General features: G+C 50.1%; 2 protein-coding genes across 7 annotated transcripts; both read left to right on the top strand.

The window, feature by feature from the left end:
- Positions 1-627: 627 nt before the first annotated feature.
- Positions 628-6,285, top strand: LOC144943207 (protein-L-isoaspartate(D-aspartate) O-methyltransferase-like). 2 transcript variants are annotated; one of them, XM_078870490.1, is made up of 8 exons: positions 628-783; positions 2,260-2,364; positions 3,091-3,122; positions 3,367-3,471; positions 4,008-4,128; positions 4,342-4,427; positions 4,664-4,833; positions 5,588-6,285. In XM_078870490.1, exons 1-8 carry the CDS (start codon positions 654-656, stop codon positions 5,598-5,600), a joined length of 762 nt encoding a protein of 253 aa, XP_078726616.1. In that variant the 5' UTR covers positions 628-653; the 3' UTR covers positions 5,601-6,285. The 2 variants fall into 2 exon arrangements, with proteins under 2 accessions (XP_078726616.1, XP_078726617.1); XM_078870491.1 differs by having other exon boundaries at positions 4,664-4,883.
- A 1,399-nt stretch (positions 6,286-7,684) lies between these two features.
- Positions 7,685-13,978, top strand: LOC144943204 (protein-L-isoaspartate(D-aspartate) O-methyltransferase-like). 5 transcript variants are annotated; one of them, XM_078870482.1, is made up of 7 exons: positions 7,685-8,077; positions 8,720-8,824; positions 10,138-10,169; positions 11,487-11,591; positions 12,197-12,317; positions 12,905-12,990; positions 13,230-13,978. In XM_078870482.1, exons 1-7 carry the CDS (start codon positions 8,017-8,019, stop codon positions 13,398-13,400), a joined length of 681 nt encoding a protein of 226 aa, XP_078726608.1. In that variant the 5' UTR covers positions 7,685-8,016; the 3' UTR covers positions 13,401-13,978. The 5 variants fall into 5 exon arrangements, with proteins under 5 accessions (XP_078726608.1, XP_078726605.1, XP_078726606.1 ...); XM_078870481.1 differs by lacking the exon at positions 7,685-8,077 and having other exon boundaries at positions 8,357-8,824; XM_078870479.1 differs by lacking the exons at positions 12,905-12,990; positions 13,230-13,978 and having other exon boundaries at positions 12,197-12,644.
- Positions 13,979-14,190: the final 212 nt, after the last annotated feature.

Below are 14,190 nucleotides of genomic sequence, written 5' to 3'. Positions count from 1 at the left end.
CTGGCAAGGTGCTGTTCTACTGACCAGGTGGTGCTGTTCTGACCAGGTGATTTCTAAAAGTTTTTTGGTTTGGCCATGTTGTAGTACGGAGTAAGACTGATGGCGTTATTCTAAGTTGTCTTGTTGTTTGACTTGCATCCCACTGGGATATCTGCACAGCGTTGGTGTACCTTGTTTTTTCTGCAATATTTTGCTGTTTTTTCTTGGATTTTCTGTTTGCACTTAGTCACATATTCACTTTAAGATGTTTTCTTGTTCACTTTTTTGTTTGTTGCGGTTGCACCCGATTCAAGAGCCGAATGGCTCACAGGGCTATACCTAATACATGAACTTGAGGTGCTGTTCTGCTGCTGACCAGGTGATGTTATGCTGACCAGGTGCTGTTCTGCTGACCAGGTGCTGTTCTACTGACCAGGTGGTGCTGTTCTGCAGAACAGGTGCTGCTCTGCAGAACATGTGCTGCTCTGCAGAACATGTGCTGCTCTGCTGACCAGGTGCTGCTCTGCTGACCAGGTGCTGCTCTGCAGAACATGTGCTGCTCTGCAGAACAGGTGATGTGCTGCTCCCCGTCTGTTCTGTGCTGCAGCCGCTCCGCGCCGTGGGCGTGTCCCCCGCTGCCTCCCGGGGCCCCGCTCGGGTGACGTCACCGAGCTATGGGGCGGCCCGTGGCTCAGCTCGCCGTGCGTCTCCTCTTCTTCGGCTCCGTGGTCGTGAGTCGCTTCGCAGCCATGGCGTGGCGCTCCAGCGGCTCCTCCAACGCCGAGCTCGTGGGGAACCTCAGGAGTGAGTGCGCAGTCGCCGACCGGGAGGAGGGCACGGGAGCCCCGAGGGCCGCTGCCACCGTGCTCGGTGATGCCGTGGAGCCCGAGCCCTGGTCGGTTGGGGTGTTAGGCGAGGCCGAGGCGTTGGCGTTCGGCTAGGCCCGGCTTCGCTGCGGTGTTCGCGGCGGGAGGGGACCCGTTCACTTAATGCGTCACTTCGCTGTCGACAATTCTGCGTTGGCGTCTAACACCGATGCTAGGCGGCAATTTAAATGAAAAACGTAATTGCTCCAATAACGCGTGCGTCGCTAATTAATATGTTAGTTTTGCGAGCAGCCGCATGCTCGCAGCATTTGAGCCGGAGTTTGTGCAAATTTCGCCACCCCGCCTCCCCTCCTGGCCGTGTGGTTATTGCGTTGGTGGTGGCGGCGGTGGCAAGACTAGTTGTGCTGATGAGACCAATCCGTGGTGGTGGTGAACCCCATGGTGGCACACCCGTGGTTGTCTACATCGTGGTGGTGGTGAACCCCATGGTGGCACAGCCGTGGTTGTGTAAATCGTGGTGGTTGGTGCTGGTGGTGGTGAACCCCATGGTGGCACACCCGTGATTGTGTAAATCGTGGTGGTTGGTGGTGGTGAACCCCATGGTGGCAGTGGCACACCCGTGGTTGTGTAAATTTTGGTGGTGGTGGTGATAATTTGGGGTAGCGGTTAGCGCGCTGCGCTACGGACCTGGTGACCCGAGTTCGATTCCCGCTCACGGCCAACACCCAGTGACGATTATCTGTACCGGTCATGGGCCTCCCCTAGGTCGACTCAGCCTCAAATGAATACCCGGTGTGTGTAAACATCGCCACTGGGGAGACAAAGGCGGTCGGGTGTGGTGTTGGCCACCCAACCCCCTTCGTGTGTCGTGCCGGGCTTCATAGGTTGATCGCTAACAGAACTTGTCCCAACAGTCTAAAATTGACCTACCTTTCAAAAATAGAGCTGTCAGCTTCCCGACCCTGATGTTGGCCGCATTGCAGTGGCTGCCGCTCTCTCGCTGTGACTAATGCGGTGGTCGTGCCAATAGTGATCACCATCGCCTCGCCGGGCCGTGGAACGAATGCCGCGTCTTGGATTCACAAATGATCTTTATGGCGGTACCCCGGGGTACCAAATAATACAAAATGGGCCGAGGCAATTAAATATTTTATTTCTGGGACACTATTTTTTCCAGGCGTGTCCTTCACTCTGTGACTGGGGTACCAATCAATCCGGAATCAGTGCTACTCCGCGATGTCCAAATCCAGCGAGGACGATTGCGCCAAAACCCTGAACGCTCGTACGCACCGTAGTGGTGCATCGTGTACAGCTCGTCGAGATGAGTCAATTGCCGGCCGACCATCAACAGACTAAAAATGACTGCATCATGGACATTATGCGAGAGCCGGGGTACTACGCATACCCCGGGGTACCGCCATGAGGTTCATATCCCGCTCCCCCCCCCCTACAGAGAATGGGGTCATCAAGTCGGAGCGCGTCTACCAAGTGATGCTCGCGACAGACCGCAAGCACTACGCCAAGCGCAACCCCTACGTGGACACACCTCAGTCCATAGGTGAGCGCTGCCGGCACGTCGGAGCGTGCGAAAGGTAGGGCAGCAGGCCGCCCGGGTTTGCCGGTGTCTCGCCGTGGTCTGTATGTATGTGTGTGTGTTTTTTTTAAAGCGGGGCGGTAGTGTCGTGGTTACATACTTGTCAACCCCTTATCAGTGCCTACCTTATTACAGACCAATTCAGACCTTTATAAATCTCAACGTTCATCCTGTAAAGTCCCATCACAAGGGAGAAACATAAAAAACAAAGACAAAAATAAGATTTTTTTTACCCGTATTTAAATGGCTGTATGCCGTATGGACCTGAACTCAATTTCCCTCTTCAGGTAAACCATATGGGTTGACAGGTACGTGGTTAGCGTACTGCGCTAAAAATCCAGCGGCTCCAGTTCGATTCCAGCTCACGACCAACACCAGTGGCGATTTTTGGAACCAGTCCTGGGCCTCCCCTAGGACGACTCGGCCTCAAATGAGTACCCAGTGCGGTGTGTAAACATCACCACTGGGGAGACAAAGGCGGTCGGGCGTGGTGCTGCCCACCCACCCCCTCGTTTACTGTACTTGCCTTCATAGTTGCTCGCTCACAACACTTGCCCCAACAGTTTGTTAAGGCTACATGGGGGTCTTTGTCTTTTTTAAGCAATCGGTTAAAACGCTCCCATGACGTATTCACCTGAGATTCTAAAGCCGGTGAGAACGTTCACACGCGATCGTTGTTTTATCCCACAGGCTATCACGCCACCGTCAGCGCCCCGCACATGGTAAAAGCACATCTCCTTATTGCTGTAAATATTCAACTGGAAAATACACAGCATTTGCACTCTTTTTTCTCCCTTCAACTTCCAAGTGTTAAGACACGTGTCTTGCCGGACAAGAGTAGAGGTTGAAACCTTGTCCACAGTGTCGTCTGTCAAAAGAGCTTGGCAGCATGCCACAAGGCCGGCCAATGCAGTCGTGCGAGTCCCCTTGTGTCATTGCTTTTGCCCGCTTGCGTGTGTGCGTTAGCACGCATTTGCGCTGGAGCTGCTGCAGGATCGGCTGCAGGAGGGAGCCTCGGCACTGGACGTGGGCTCCGGCAGCGGCTACCTCACCGCCTGCTTGGCCAGGATGGTACGGGGAGACGGGCCTCGGGTTAGGGCTGCACCTGTTGCCTTGGTCCCTAATGTTAACCATATGAGCTGACCCATTTAATTACCATAGATCCAGCACTACTAGGCTTAGCCCTTCCTCACGGAAGCATTTTTTTGTAATAATGATCATTTGATGGACCTGGTACATGGTGTTTAGCATAGTGTGCAATGTATATGGTGACGTGACATGTTTGGTCAGACAACCCTTGTCAACATGACATGGGGGGGGAGGTCTTCATACTGCAGTGGATTGACAAGAGGCCCTACATTATTGATGCAATAATCATTCTGCAATGATTATTTAATGTATGGCTTTTTATATAAGAGCATCATGGAAGTCCAGTTTACCATTGGAGTCCAGTTTACCATGGAAGTCCCGTTTACAATGGAAGTCCAGTTTAAATTATGTTTTATAATTATAGTGAGTATTTCTGTGAGCACACCCTTTAGATTGTCATTAGCGATGGCCTGCATTGGCACAGCCCGTATGTGTGCTGACATCCCCAACTGCTGCAGATTGGGCCACGCGGAAAGATCATTGGGGTGGATCACATCCAGGAGCTGGTGAGCGAAGCCAAGGTGAACGTGCAGAGGGATGACCCCAGCCTTATCACCTCCGGCCGCATAAAGCTGATCCGTGAGCACCGGCACGTCTCATTTCACACCGTCGTTACATGGAAGCAGGGCCTCTGCTGAGAAGCAAGCAACCAGGCTTCTGTCAAAATCTTATTCGCGCTGCTTGTGCCTTCAAAAAACAAATTTGCACCTTCCCGTGAAATGGTATGTTGCAATTGTAGGTGTTCATTGAGCACCCTCAGATTAACTCAGGATTGTGTGCGTGTGTGTGAAGTTGGGGACGGGCGGCTCGGCTACCTGGAGGGGGCACCGTACGATGCCATCCACGTGGGGGCAGCAGCAGCCATCGTGCCGCATGCCGTGAGTGTCATTCCACCAAATGACATTCGATATTATCGACTTGCGGTGTCCTTGCCGCACAAAGTTCACCAATGAACAAGATTAAATGCTTGCAGTAACTGCCGACATTAATTCATCTTCTACTTGAAATTAAATTTTTCATAACGTTATCTCGCCATGTCGTGCAGTGGTGTCATCTGGTTTTATGCACCGGCCCTGCTTGTGCTGCTTCCCCCCCCTCCTCCCCTGGCTCCCAGCTCCTGGACCAGCTGAAGCCGGGGGGACGCCTGGTGCTGCCCGTGGGGGCAGCAGGCGGCGACCAGATGCTGGAGCAGCATGACAAGTTGGAGGACGGTACCATCAGGAGCAAGCCGCTCATGTCCGTCATGTATGTGCCGCTCACCGACCGCGACAAGCAGTGGTCCAGGTGCTACTGACTTCCTTGTTGGCCCCTTCCTGTCCCTCCCACAGCCACAGGCAAGGCCCCCACGATTGCACTAGTACACTTTGTCTCACGAGCACACTGTCACGACACCTATAAAATAATCAGTGCTTCTTTTCTGTTTTCCTGCAGCCTAGACGCAAGTCATGGCAGCGGGTAGTGTTGGAAGCATTCATGGGTATTTACGCATATTCAGTGCATCTGCAGCCTGGTTTGCAGTGGGATTCACATAGAGTAAGGTTAGCGTGGAGTGGTGTTGACGCATGGGTTGAAATGGAGTGAGATTGGCATGGAGTGAGAAAGGCATGTTGGTTGTCACAGAGAGCCAATTACTTAGGTGCTTAAGCTTGTTTAACCGTTTAAACATACATACAAACGTACTGATTTGCAAAGCAAAACCATCAGGGCATGCTTTAGAAGATTCCTCTGGACTAATGATTCATAGTTGTGATACAGATTAACCATAGATTTTTCATTCATGTTGGATAACATGCAGAGTTGGCAGGCATTGATCAACGCGAGCATCAAGAGTGAGTGGATGATGCAGAGCAATACAAAAGTTACTGGGCACACGTGGTTGTGACGTGGTTTGTGGACTGTGTGATGTTGACGCCCCAGCGTGGAGGCCATCATATACCAGTCTGATGATCTCGATGACTTGTTTCACACTATGTGTATCGTTGTCCATTCGGTGCACCAACAGGCTCTCCTTTATGCGTGTGTGCTGTCTACGCCACAGGGACGAGTTGTGAAGCAGCCCCGCAAGGATGGCCGTGCCGTAGCCAGCGCCAGGCTGTCGGCAACCCGACTGATTGTGCTTGGAGCCAAAGCGCAGCGGCGACGCAAAGGAAGGCGTGCCTCCGGGGTTGTGAGCGTGACGTGTGCTGCCACGCCAGCGCGCTCGCCGCATGACTGGCGAGCGCATTGTATCGGGGACACATTGCGCACAGCCTTTGCCGTGCACTGTGCTGCACAGTGGCTTCACGGGGACAGAGAACCCCGTGAGCGATGCTTTGTTTACGAATGTAGTGCTTCCAGTGGAATTGCCGGGTGTGATGGAGTGTAATATTTTCATGTAAAAATGAAGTGTACAGTTGAGGGCGAGGAAAGGCCCTTTGCATGGCCTTACGTCATGTGACGGGTGAGAGGTGTCGGGTCTGGGAGAGATGCCGTTGTCTGCTTGCTTTCCAAGATTTTTTTTTGCTGTAAACCACAGCCGTTCCCGCGTGTTCCCTTGTAGATTTTGTTGCAGCTCCCAAAATGCGGCTGTGGTTTAGCTTCCTTTCATCCGCATGACTTGCGGTGAGGCTAAGCCTTATTGTTTGCCGTGCATCTTCAGCCTCGGCTGTGTTACTTTTCTTCCCGAGCACTTAAGTCGCTGCCTGCCTGCAGCTTCGGAGAACTGTTTCTCTAATAAACCTGCGACTTCTAAGCATCCTCATGAGATTCTTTATTATTCTTTCACACTTAGAAAAGCAAATCTGAGTTGGAGCAAGAACAGAAATTACGTATATGCACAAATCATGATTTAAAATATACTTTCAAATATTTTGGTCGTAGATTACATGAACGGTAAAACATTTTTAACGAGTATCTTTTGAACATAATTGGAGTAAGAGCCAATGAGTGCTGTCGCATACTTTGTCAATTATGTTTTAAACAGACAAACATTTTAGCACATAATATCTTTTCATCCCATGTAAACATTTGAACTCGTACAGCACTGTGCGTTGTGCAGTGAGATCGTAAAACACTCGTGACTTGCACGGCGTGGGTGATACCTCATCCAGTTGTGATTTACAAAGGGCTGTCCATTTTTATTTTGTGTAACGGCCGCAATACATCCTTTAAATGAAAACTATAAAAGAAAATATGTAGGGAGCATGAGACATTGCAAGGCTATGCCACACATACAAATACATGATTTTAAACATCTATTTGTTGTTGAGGCCATATTTTTTATCACGTGGTCCAGTTATTTTGCAACTGGACAAAGCCCGAGCACAGGGGTGGGTGACCTTTCCTTACTGGGGGCCCAAATAAGACGTTCAAATACCTTTGGCGGGCAACACATTAACACCACACCTTTGCATTATTCGATGTCAGTCGCATGTCCAAAGGGTATAGAAGCATTTGCAGTTGGAGAAATGGCCGAATGCTCTTAAATCGCAAGCGTGATATTGCTAGGTAAAACATCTAAGGGGTGCCGTGGTGGTGAGATGTTATCTCCCTCGCCTGGTATGGAGGAGGCTGTGGTTTGATCCCGACCCTGACGCCTGCTGTATATTTGGAGTTTGCTTGTTCTCGCCGTGGTGTGAATTTTTCTCCAGGTCTGGGTCCTCCGGTGTTTTCCTCCACATTTAGAAACGTGTTGATATTATTTGGCTGCTAGAAATATCCACATGATAAGCCACTTCGTTGAGCGCTCATACATGGCCACGTCGCTTCTGAAAAAGCTAATAGCTCGGTGGGCCTTCACTTGTAAATATATTTTTTAATTACCTGATGATTGCAGCTAAGAATCTTACAGTGACGGATAATAATTGTTTTTTTACCCTTTTATTTGGCAACAAAACTGACACCTTTTTTACAAGGAGTCATGTTTGCATAGACCACAATACCTGCAGTCGGAATGCAAACAAAAAACATAACTGATAATGTATGCACTGTCCTTGAAATTGATTGGTCCACACCCGAGACAGCTTTCTTTAGAGCCTAGTCTCACATGGTGTTGGACCAGATGACGTGCACTTGCGCCTTTTGGCGTCATCTAGTCCAACACCATGTGAGACTAGGCTCTAAAGAAAACTATCTGACTCCTTGTAAAAAAGGTGTCAGTTTTGTTGCCAGATAAAAGGGTAAAAAAACTATTATATTTTGCTACTGGCAAATGAGGTTCCAATAGTGACGGATAAGTTTATTTTGCGGGCTGTTTGGAAGTGGTAGGCCTTGTGGCCGTGGGCCAAATGAAATGAGGGCCGGATGCAGCCTGCGAGTCATAGGTTGCCTACCCTTGCCCTGGAGGAACGGGTCATCGCCGCTGGCCAGAGGAGTGACACGACCCGGCACACGGGCTGGACTCCCCCGCTGCTGGCACCGTCTCTAAGTTTAGCCCCCCCGCCCCCTGCACGGTCGTGACGGCGCACAGAATGGGATGCCCGGCGGCTGATGACCATGTCCTGGGGTCGCAACCACGACACCAATGCCAACATGGTCAGTTACTTGCGAGGTGAGTGGTGCTGGCGCAACAACAGCTATTTCCACGCGCGCACACCCTGAATGAGACGGCAATTCCACGTATTTGGCGTTGCCGTGGCAGTGAATCGCGCCGTGTTTTGTTCAGCCTGCCCCGTGATGCGTTGTCGCGAGGTGGTGGTGGTGGGTTATGGACGGTTCTATAAATACATGACGGCATAGCTTGAAGGATACACTAGCCGGTTAGCGCAATGCTTTGATACCCCAGTTAGGAGCCAGCTTTAGCTGCGGTGCCGTTACTGCATGGCAATGAATGTGTGTGCACCACGGAGGGTGACAGAACATGTTGGGTGAAGAGCAAGCTTCATGAATAATACATGGCACACATGCTCCGAGCCCTGCACTTGACCTCTGGCCTACTCAGTCATGAACTGGGCAAAGTCAACCCCATATACCCTCCTTGCCGCCCACCCATCCCTGCTTAAAATAACACGGTTACAACATTTCAGCAGGCTACCAGATGGGCAAAATATCGAATCTTTTTTTTTGTTCACTCCACAAGTTCACTTTGAAAATGTTTCATGAATTAGTCGTGTGTGGTTCGTCATGCGAGTGGCTGGTGTGCAAGGCGTGTCCGTGACCTATGCATGTGCGCGTGTCCACTGTGAGCTTCTAGAGAACTCGTTCGCCTCCTCGGAGCTCGTGATCGGGGCCATGCTGGCCACTGACCGCGGACTCTACACCCTCATGAACCCATACGAAGACCTTCCCCAGCCAATAGGTGTTGCATGCAGTGTGGACGTGCACGCGCAGCTGTTCCACGTGACCTCAAAAGAGTGTGTGGCCAGGCATTGTGGGATCAGTGGAAATTCACTTGAACAAGAAAATTCACCGCTTTGCTGGTGGCCTCCTGGTTTTGGTTTCCGATGTTTTTGTTTTGTTTGCTCCAGGTGGAACCGCTTACTTCCTGGGTTCGAATGTGGGTTTCGGCGACGTGTGATTAAACTGGGTCGTTGAATGGAGTGGAGTTTGATTGAGTCAGCCTGGTCACCAATGGCTTACGGCAACAAAAATCACGTGAACTTTGGTTTTTCATTTCAGCAAAACAATCAAGGATCTGAGTTTTCGTGACTGCAGGGATTCATCTTCTTGGTTCTTTCAGTAAAGTCACGTAGAAGGGAAGTAATACAATAATAAAAATAAAACAATAAAATAATTCTCACGACGTTTCGGCCACAACGCAAGCAACCGTCCTCCTGAAACCAGGTCTGTCGAGGCGACAGCGTCTCGACAGACCTGGTTTCACCTGAGGACGGCTGCTTGCGTTGTGGCCGAAACGTCGTGAGAATTATTTTATTATGTTTTATTTTTATTATTTTATTACTTCCCTTCTACGTGACTTTACCGAAAGAACCAAGAAGAAGGATCTGAGTGTTTTAAAGTTTGACTGCCACGCGACGAGCATCTCTGTCGCAGGCTGCGTGTGGGAATGTGCAATAACGCTGGTGTGGATAAGACACCAACCCACCATTCTGCGGGCCGTGTGGACGCTCCGTCTCAGGACGTAGTGGTGCCCATAGTGCAGGGGTGGGGAACGTCCGGCCTGCGGGCCGTATAAGGCCCGCGAAATCATTTGGTGTGACCCTGCCAAGGCAACCGCAGGCGGGACTCGAAATTCAATAAATCTAGGAGCAAACCTGGAAAAGCAGTTGCGAGTAGCAACATCATTAATTGCAGCTAACATTACACGCCTCACCAAAGAGAAGCAGTTCCAGCCATCACATTAGTGGTGAGTTAATGAAATGTTTGACCAAATATAACAGACACATTTTTAAGTTGATAATTTTGTATGGCCCGCGAATGATGTTATAAATATCCAAATGGCCCTTATCAGAAAAATGGTCCCCCACCCCTGCAATAGTGCAATCAATACATTGGGGGTGGGGATATGAAAATGAGAAAAATGAGTTGATTACCGATTAGTCGACTTTCGTTTCTGTCTTGCAGTTAATTTGTGTCCCTCAGTTTGAGACAACCCCAATGCGTTAATGTGTCACTGTTCTTTCCGTAATTTTTGTCTTTTTCTTCACACAGGCTATTACGCGACAATAAGCGCACCCCGAATGGTAGGACATATTTACAACTGGGTCATTATTATAATTGAGTAATTTTGTTTAATGACACATAAGAGGAATGAGTTTCGGATTTCAGACATTCGGGTTATTCAGGGAAATTTCTGATCTTTTTTTCGGATTTTCAGGTCATTTGCATTGCAGTGCGTTATGTGTCGATGGTTGTCTGCGTGCTAACAAAACTTATGCCACCCAATGCCACGTGCCACCGTTTCTGGCTGGAAATAGTGATGTCACTTCCTCCTTCGGCTCATTCCGAAATCTTTGCCAAAAATAAGTAATGTGTTCTTTAAAAACTTTTTTTAAAACACGCTTTTATGAAATGTACTAGTAATGGAAGAACTCCACGACTCCAGGAAGTGGCCCCGAAACTCGCCATAACGCAAGGGGGCCGTGGCCAATTACAGCCAACGTCAGTTGACCGTGGACAATTAGACCCAAGCCGAAACATAACATATAAAAAATGTTAAAAAATATAGATTTTTTAAAAGATAGAATATAGTATTGTCATCAGTATGACATAAGTATACCAAGTTTGCAGTCGATACCACATTGGGAAGTGGGTTAAAATTGAGTTACAAGATTTGAGGATAAAACAACGACAACAACAGAGTGAGTTAAATGAAAGCGTGAAAACAAATCTAAAATGTCTCAGAATTTGCATCTAGACGTGAGCAAGTCACGAGAGCGCGTGTGCATTGGAAACTGTGTTAATTGTATACACTTCTACGCAAATTGGATTTAACTGGCTCAAAATGGTGCAGTTTCAAATTAGTGTGTGGACTTTGAGGTCTGTGTTACTTGCTGACATCACTTATCCCAACAGCTCACGTTGACTATAGCGCGGCGGGGGGGGTGCTCAGTAAACATGGAACGTTGAGGCAACGTTCCCCAAACGTTGGTCCAACGGTTCTAACCGAATGCCAACGTTCAGCCAACGTTGGGATTTTGACTGTGTGACTGTGTGTGTCTACCACTGAAGCGCGTGTGCGCTTCAGTGGTAGTGTAGCGGTTAGCGCGCTGCGCTACGAACCTGGCGACCCGGGATCGATTCCCGCTCACGGCCAACACCCAGTGACAATTATTTGAACCGGTCCTGGGCCTCCCCTAGGTCGACTCAGCCCCAAATGAGTACATGTCGCGATGTGTAAAAATCGCCACTAGGGAGACAAAGGCGGCCGGGCGTGGTGTGCTGGCCACCCACCCCCTCGTGTGCCGTGCCGGCCTTCATAGGTTGCTCGCTAACAGCACTTGCCCCTACAGTCTGTGAAAGGCTACACGGGGGATCTTTGTCTTTTTTGTGCGATTCAGCACGCGTTTGCGCTGGAGTTGCTGCAGGATAGGCTGCAGGAGGGAGCCTCGGCGCTGGACGTGGGCTCTGGGAGCGGCTACCTCACCGCCTGCTTGGCCAGGATGGTACGGGGGTGACAGTGGCACTGCCGGTGCCAACGTCGCCATTCAAAACAGCGTGAACACGCCAAGAGGGCAGTGGTGTTTGTGCGCGTGTGGATGATGAGGACAAGGGTGGTGATGCAGCCACCAGTTAAGCTATGGCACCTGGGTCTGTGCCGTGACCCGTCAACAGAGCCTTTCTTTGTTGTCAGGAGTGGTGGTGAAGTGGTTAGTGCACTTCGCAATGAACCCCGGGGGACTGAGTTCGATTCCCATCAGTGGTGAGTGATGTCAGATACGGCCATGGGCCTCAAATGGGATCACACACGGCAATCATTATCCTCTCCTGTGAAAACGTGGCATGACGCTTCTGAAAAATAGTCATGAGACTCGGTCAGGCTTTCCTGGGTAAACAAGCGCAAGCATAAAATAAAATGAGTACCTGGTGCACAGCGAGCTGAACAACAGCACTGGGGAGACAAAGACGGCCGAGAAAGGTTCTTGCCACACCACCCCTTCGTATAGCAGTACTTGAATGTATGTACATGTATGTTGAACTTCTTTTGCACCGTGCGTAGCAAATCGTCTATGAGGCTGGGGGGGGGGCTTCTCGTGTTTGTATGGAGCAGGTCGGGCTGAGGGGCCGTGTCATCGGGGTGGAGCACATCCCTGGGCTGGTGAACGACTCTTTGGAAAATATCACCCGGGACGACCCCTCGCTCATCTCCTCGGGCCGAGTGTCCATCAAGCGTGAGTGTGGACGTGGGGTCACCACGATTCGAAGGTCGATATCGACGTTTGTTGATGCCTCTGGCAGATTGTTTCTGGTTCCCACGGTCTACGCATTGCTCCGTCGTGCGGGTGTTTTTTTCTTTCTTTCTCCCACTAATCTTTCCTCCATCATCCAGGTGTCGAGTATCAGGGCAACCCAGAGGTCATTTCCCATCAATTTCTCCTACATGGTACAATTTCCCCAGATTGTCTCCGTTTCTTCTAGTTCTACGCCCCCAAAAATACTGTACTTGTTTCTGCTCGGAGACTCCGCCGTCAGTCAAACGTGAGAGATGTGCAAGCCACTTTTACCTGCACGAATTCAACACATAATTAAAAAAATACTCCACCGCCCTCATTCGCCACTCACGAACATGCGCCAGTCGCTTGGATCGACGAGTTGTTAGACGAGGCCACGCTGAATGTGACAGGAATAAACCGTGACAATGCCACGCAAAAAACATCTCCCGTGACCGCTTGCCGTATCCATTGAAACAGAAGTTGCCGCCGTTGTAGGTGTAGTTATTGAGCACACTCGGATTCACTCAGCGCGTTTGTGTTTGTAGTTGGGGACGGGCGGCTCGGCTACCTGGAGGGGGCACCGTACGATGCCATCCACGTGGGGGCAGCAGCAGCCATCGTGCCGCATGCCGTGAGTGTCATTCCACCAAATCACATTCGATATTATCGACTTGCGATGTCCTTGCCGCACAAAGTTCATCAATGAACAAGATCAAATGCTTGCAGTAACTGCCGACATTAATTCATCTTCGACTTGACGATTACATTTTTCATAACGTTATCTCGCCATGTCGTGCAGTGGTGTCATCTGGTTTTATGCACCGGCCCCGCTTGTGATGCTTCCCCCCCCCCTCCTCCCCTGGCTCCCAGCTCCTGGACCAGCTGAAGCCGGGGGGACGCCTGATGCTGCCCGTGGGGGCAGCGGGTGGCGACCAGATGCTGGAGCAGCATGACAAGTTGGAGGACGGTACCATCAGGAGCAAGCCGCTCATGTCCGTCATGTATGTGCCGCTCACCGACCGCGACAAGCAGTGGCCGTGAACACCCATCGGGGGTCGTCGACATGGGCCGGAGGTTGTTGGTCATTGTGAGCGGCGCTTCGGTGGTGAAACTAAATCAAGGGACTGCATTGGTGGTGAACACGCCAAGTACAGAACCCCCACCACGTGTGTCATTGACACCGCTTACGAATGTTGTTTGGGCAATTAATGTAGCCATTGGGCGTGGATTTTTTTTTTAGTAAATTGTGTCACAGTAAAGTGACGTAGAATGGAAATAATACAATAATAAAAATAAAACATAATAAAATAATTCTCACGACGTTTCGGCCACAACGCAAGCAGCCGTCCTCAGGTGGAGAACAGGTCTGTCGAGGAGACTGTCTCCATTCTACATGACTTTACCGAAAGAACCAAGAAGATGAATCCCTGCAGTCACGAAAGCTTTAAATCGAAATGTGTCACAGTATTTTCAGAGTATGCATTGATGTTGTGCAGAGTGAAAGCCACCACACAGGGATGAATTTTCTGTCTTTTGACAGTTTGCAACGAGCCAGTAACCACGGCCGTTTGCAGCTCAACAGTTTATTGTAATTAAATACCCAGAAATTACAACGATCAATACTTATTATAAAAACCTGCCTCAAAACCTATTAAAAGTAACATAAAACAAGCTCAATAACCAAGCGCGATGCCCTCGAGTTTGCATCGCATCGCGAACGCCCGTCTCTTGGTACAGAAACGGGTGGCAAACAGCAATGCTCATCACACACGCTGGCGTGGGTCGTTAAACCCGACTCCGTTAACGAGCAGTCCGAGAAAACCTCGGCATT

This window comes from Lampetra fluviatilis, chromosome 30 (genome assembly GCF_964198595.1).
Source record: "Lampetra fluviatilis chromosome 30, kcLamFluv1.1, whole genome shotgun sequence".
NCBI classification, from domain to species: Eukaryota; Metazoa; Chordata; class Hyperoartia; order Petromyzontiformes; family Petromyzontidae; genus Lampetra; species Lampetra fluviatilis.
This window is presented reverse-complemented; position numbering and strand designations above follow the sequence as displayed.

Coding starts and splice junctions, on each gene's coding strand:
- LOC144943207 (XM_078870490.1), top strand. CDS start 654: ATGGGGCGGCCCGTGGCTCAGCTCGCCGTGCGTCTCCTCTTCTTCGGC. Junction 784..2,259: donor GCTCGTGGGGAACCTCAGGA/GTGAGTGCGCAG, acceptor CCCCCCCTACAG/AGAATGGGGTCATCAAGTCG. Junction 3,123..3,366: donor CCGTCAGCGCCCCGCACATG/GTAAAAGCACAT, acceptor TGTGTGCGTTAG/CACGCATTTGCGCTGGAGCT.
- LOC144943204 (XM_078870478.1), top strand. CDS start 8,650: ATGCGAGTGGCTGGTGTGCAAGGCGTGTCCGTGACCTATGCATGTGCG. Junction 10,170..11,486: donor CAATAAGCGCACCCCGAATG/GTAGGACATATT, acceptor TGTGCGATTCAG/CACGCGTTTGCGCTGGAGTT. Junction 11,592..12,196: donor CCGCCTGCTTGGCCAGGATG/GTACGGGGGTGA, acceptor TGTATGGAGCAG/GTCGGGCTGAGGGGCCGTGT.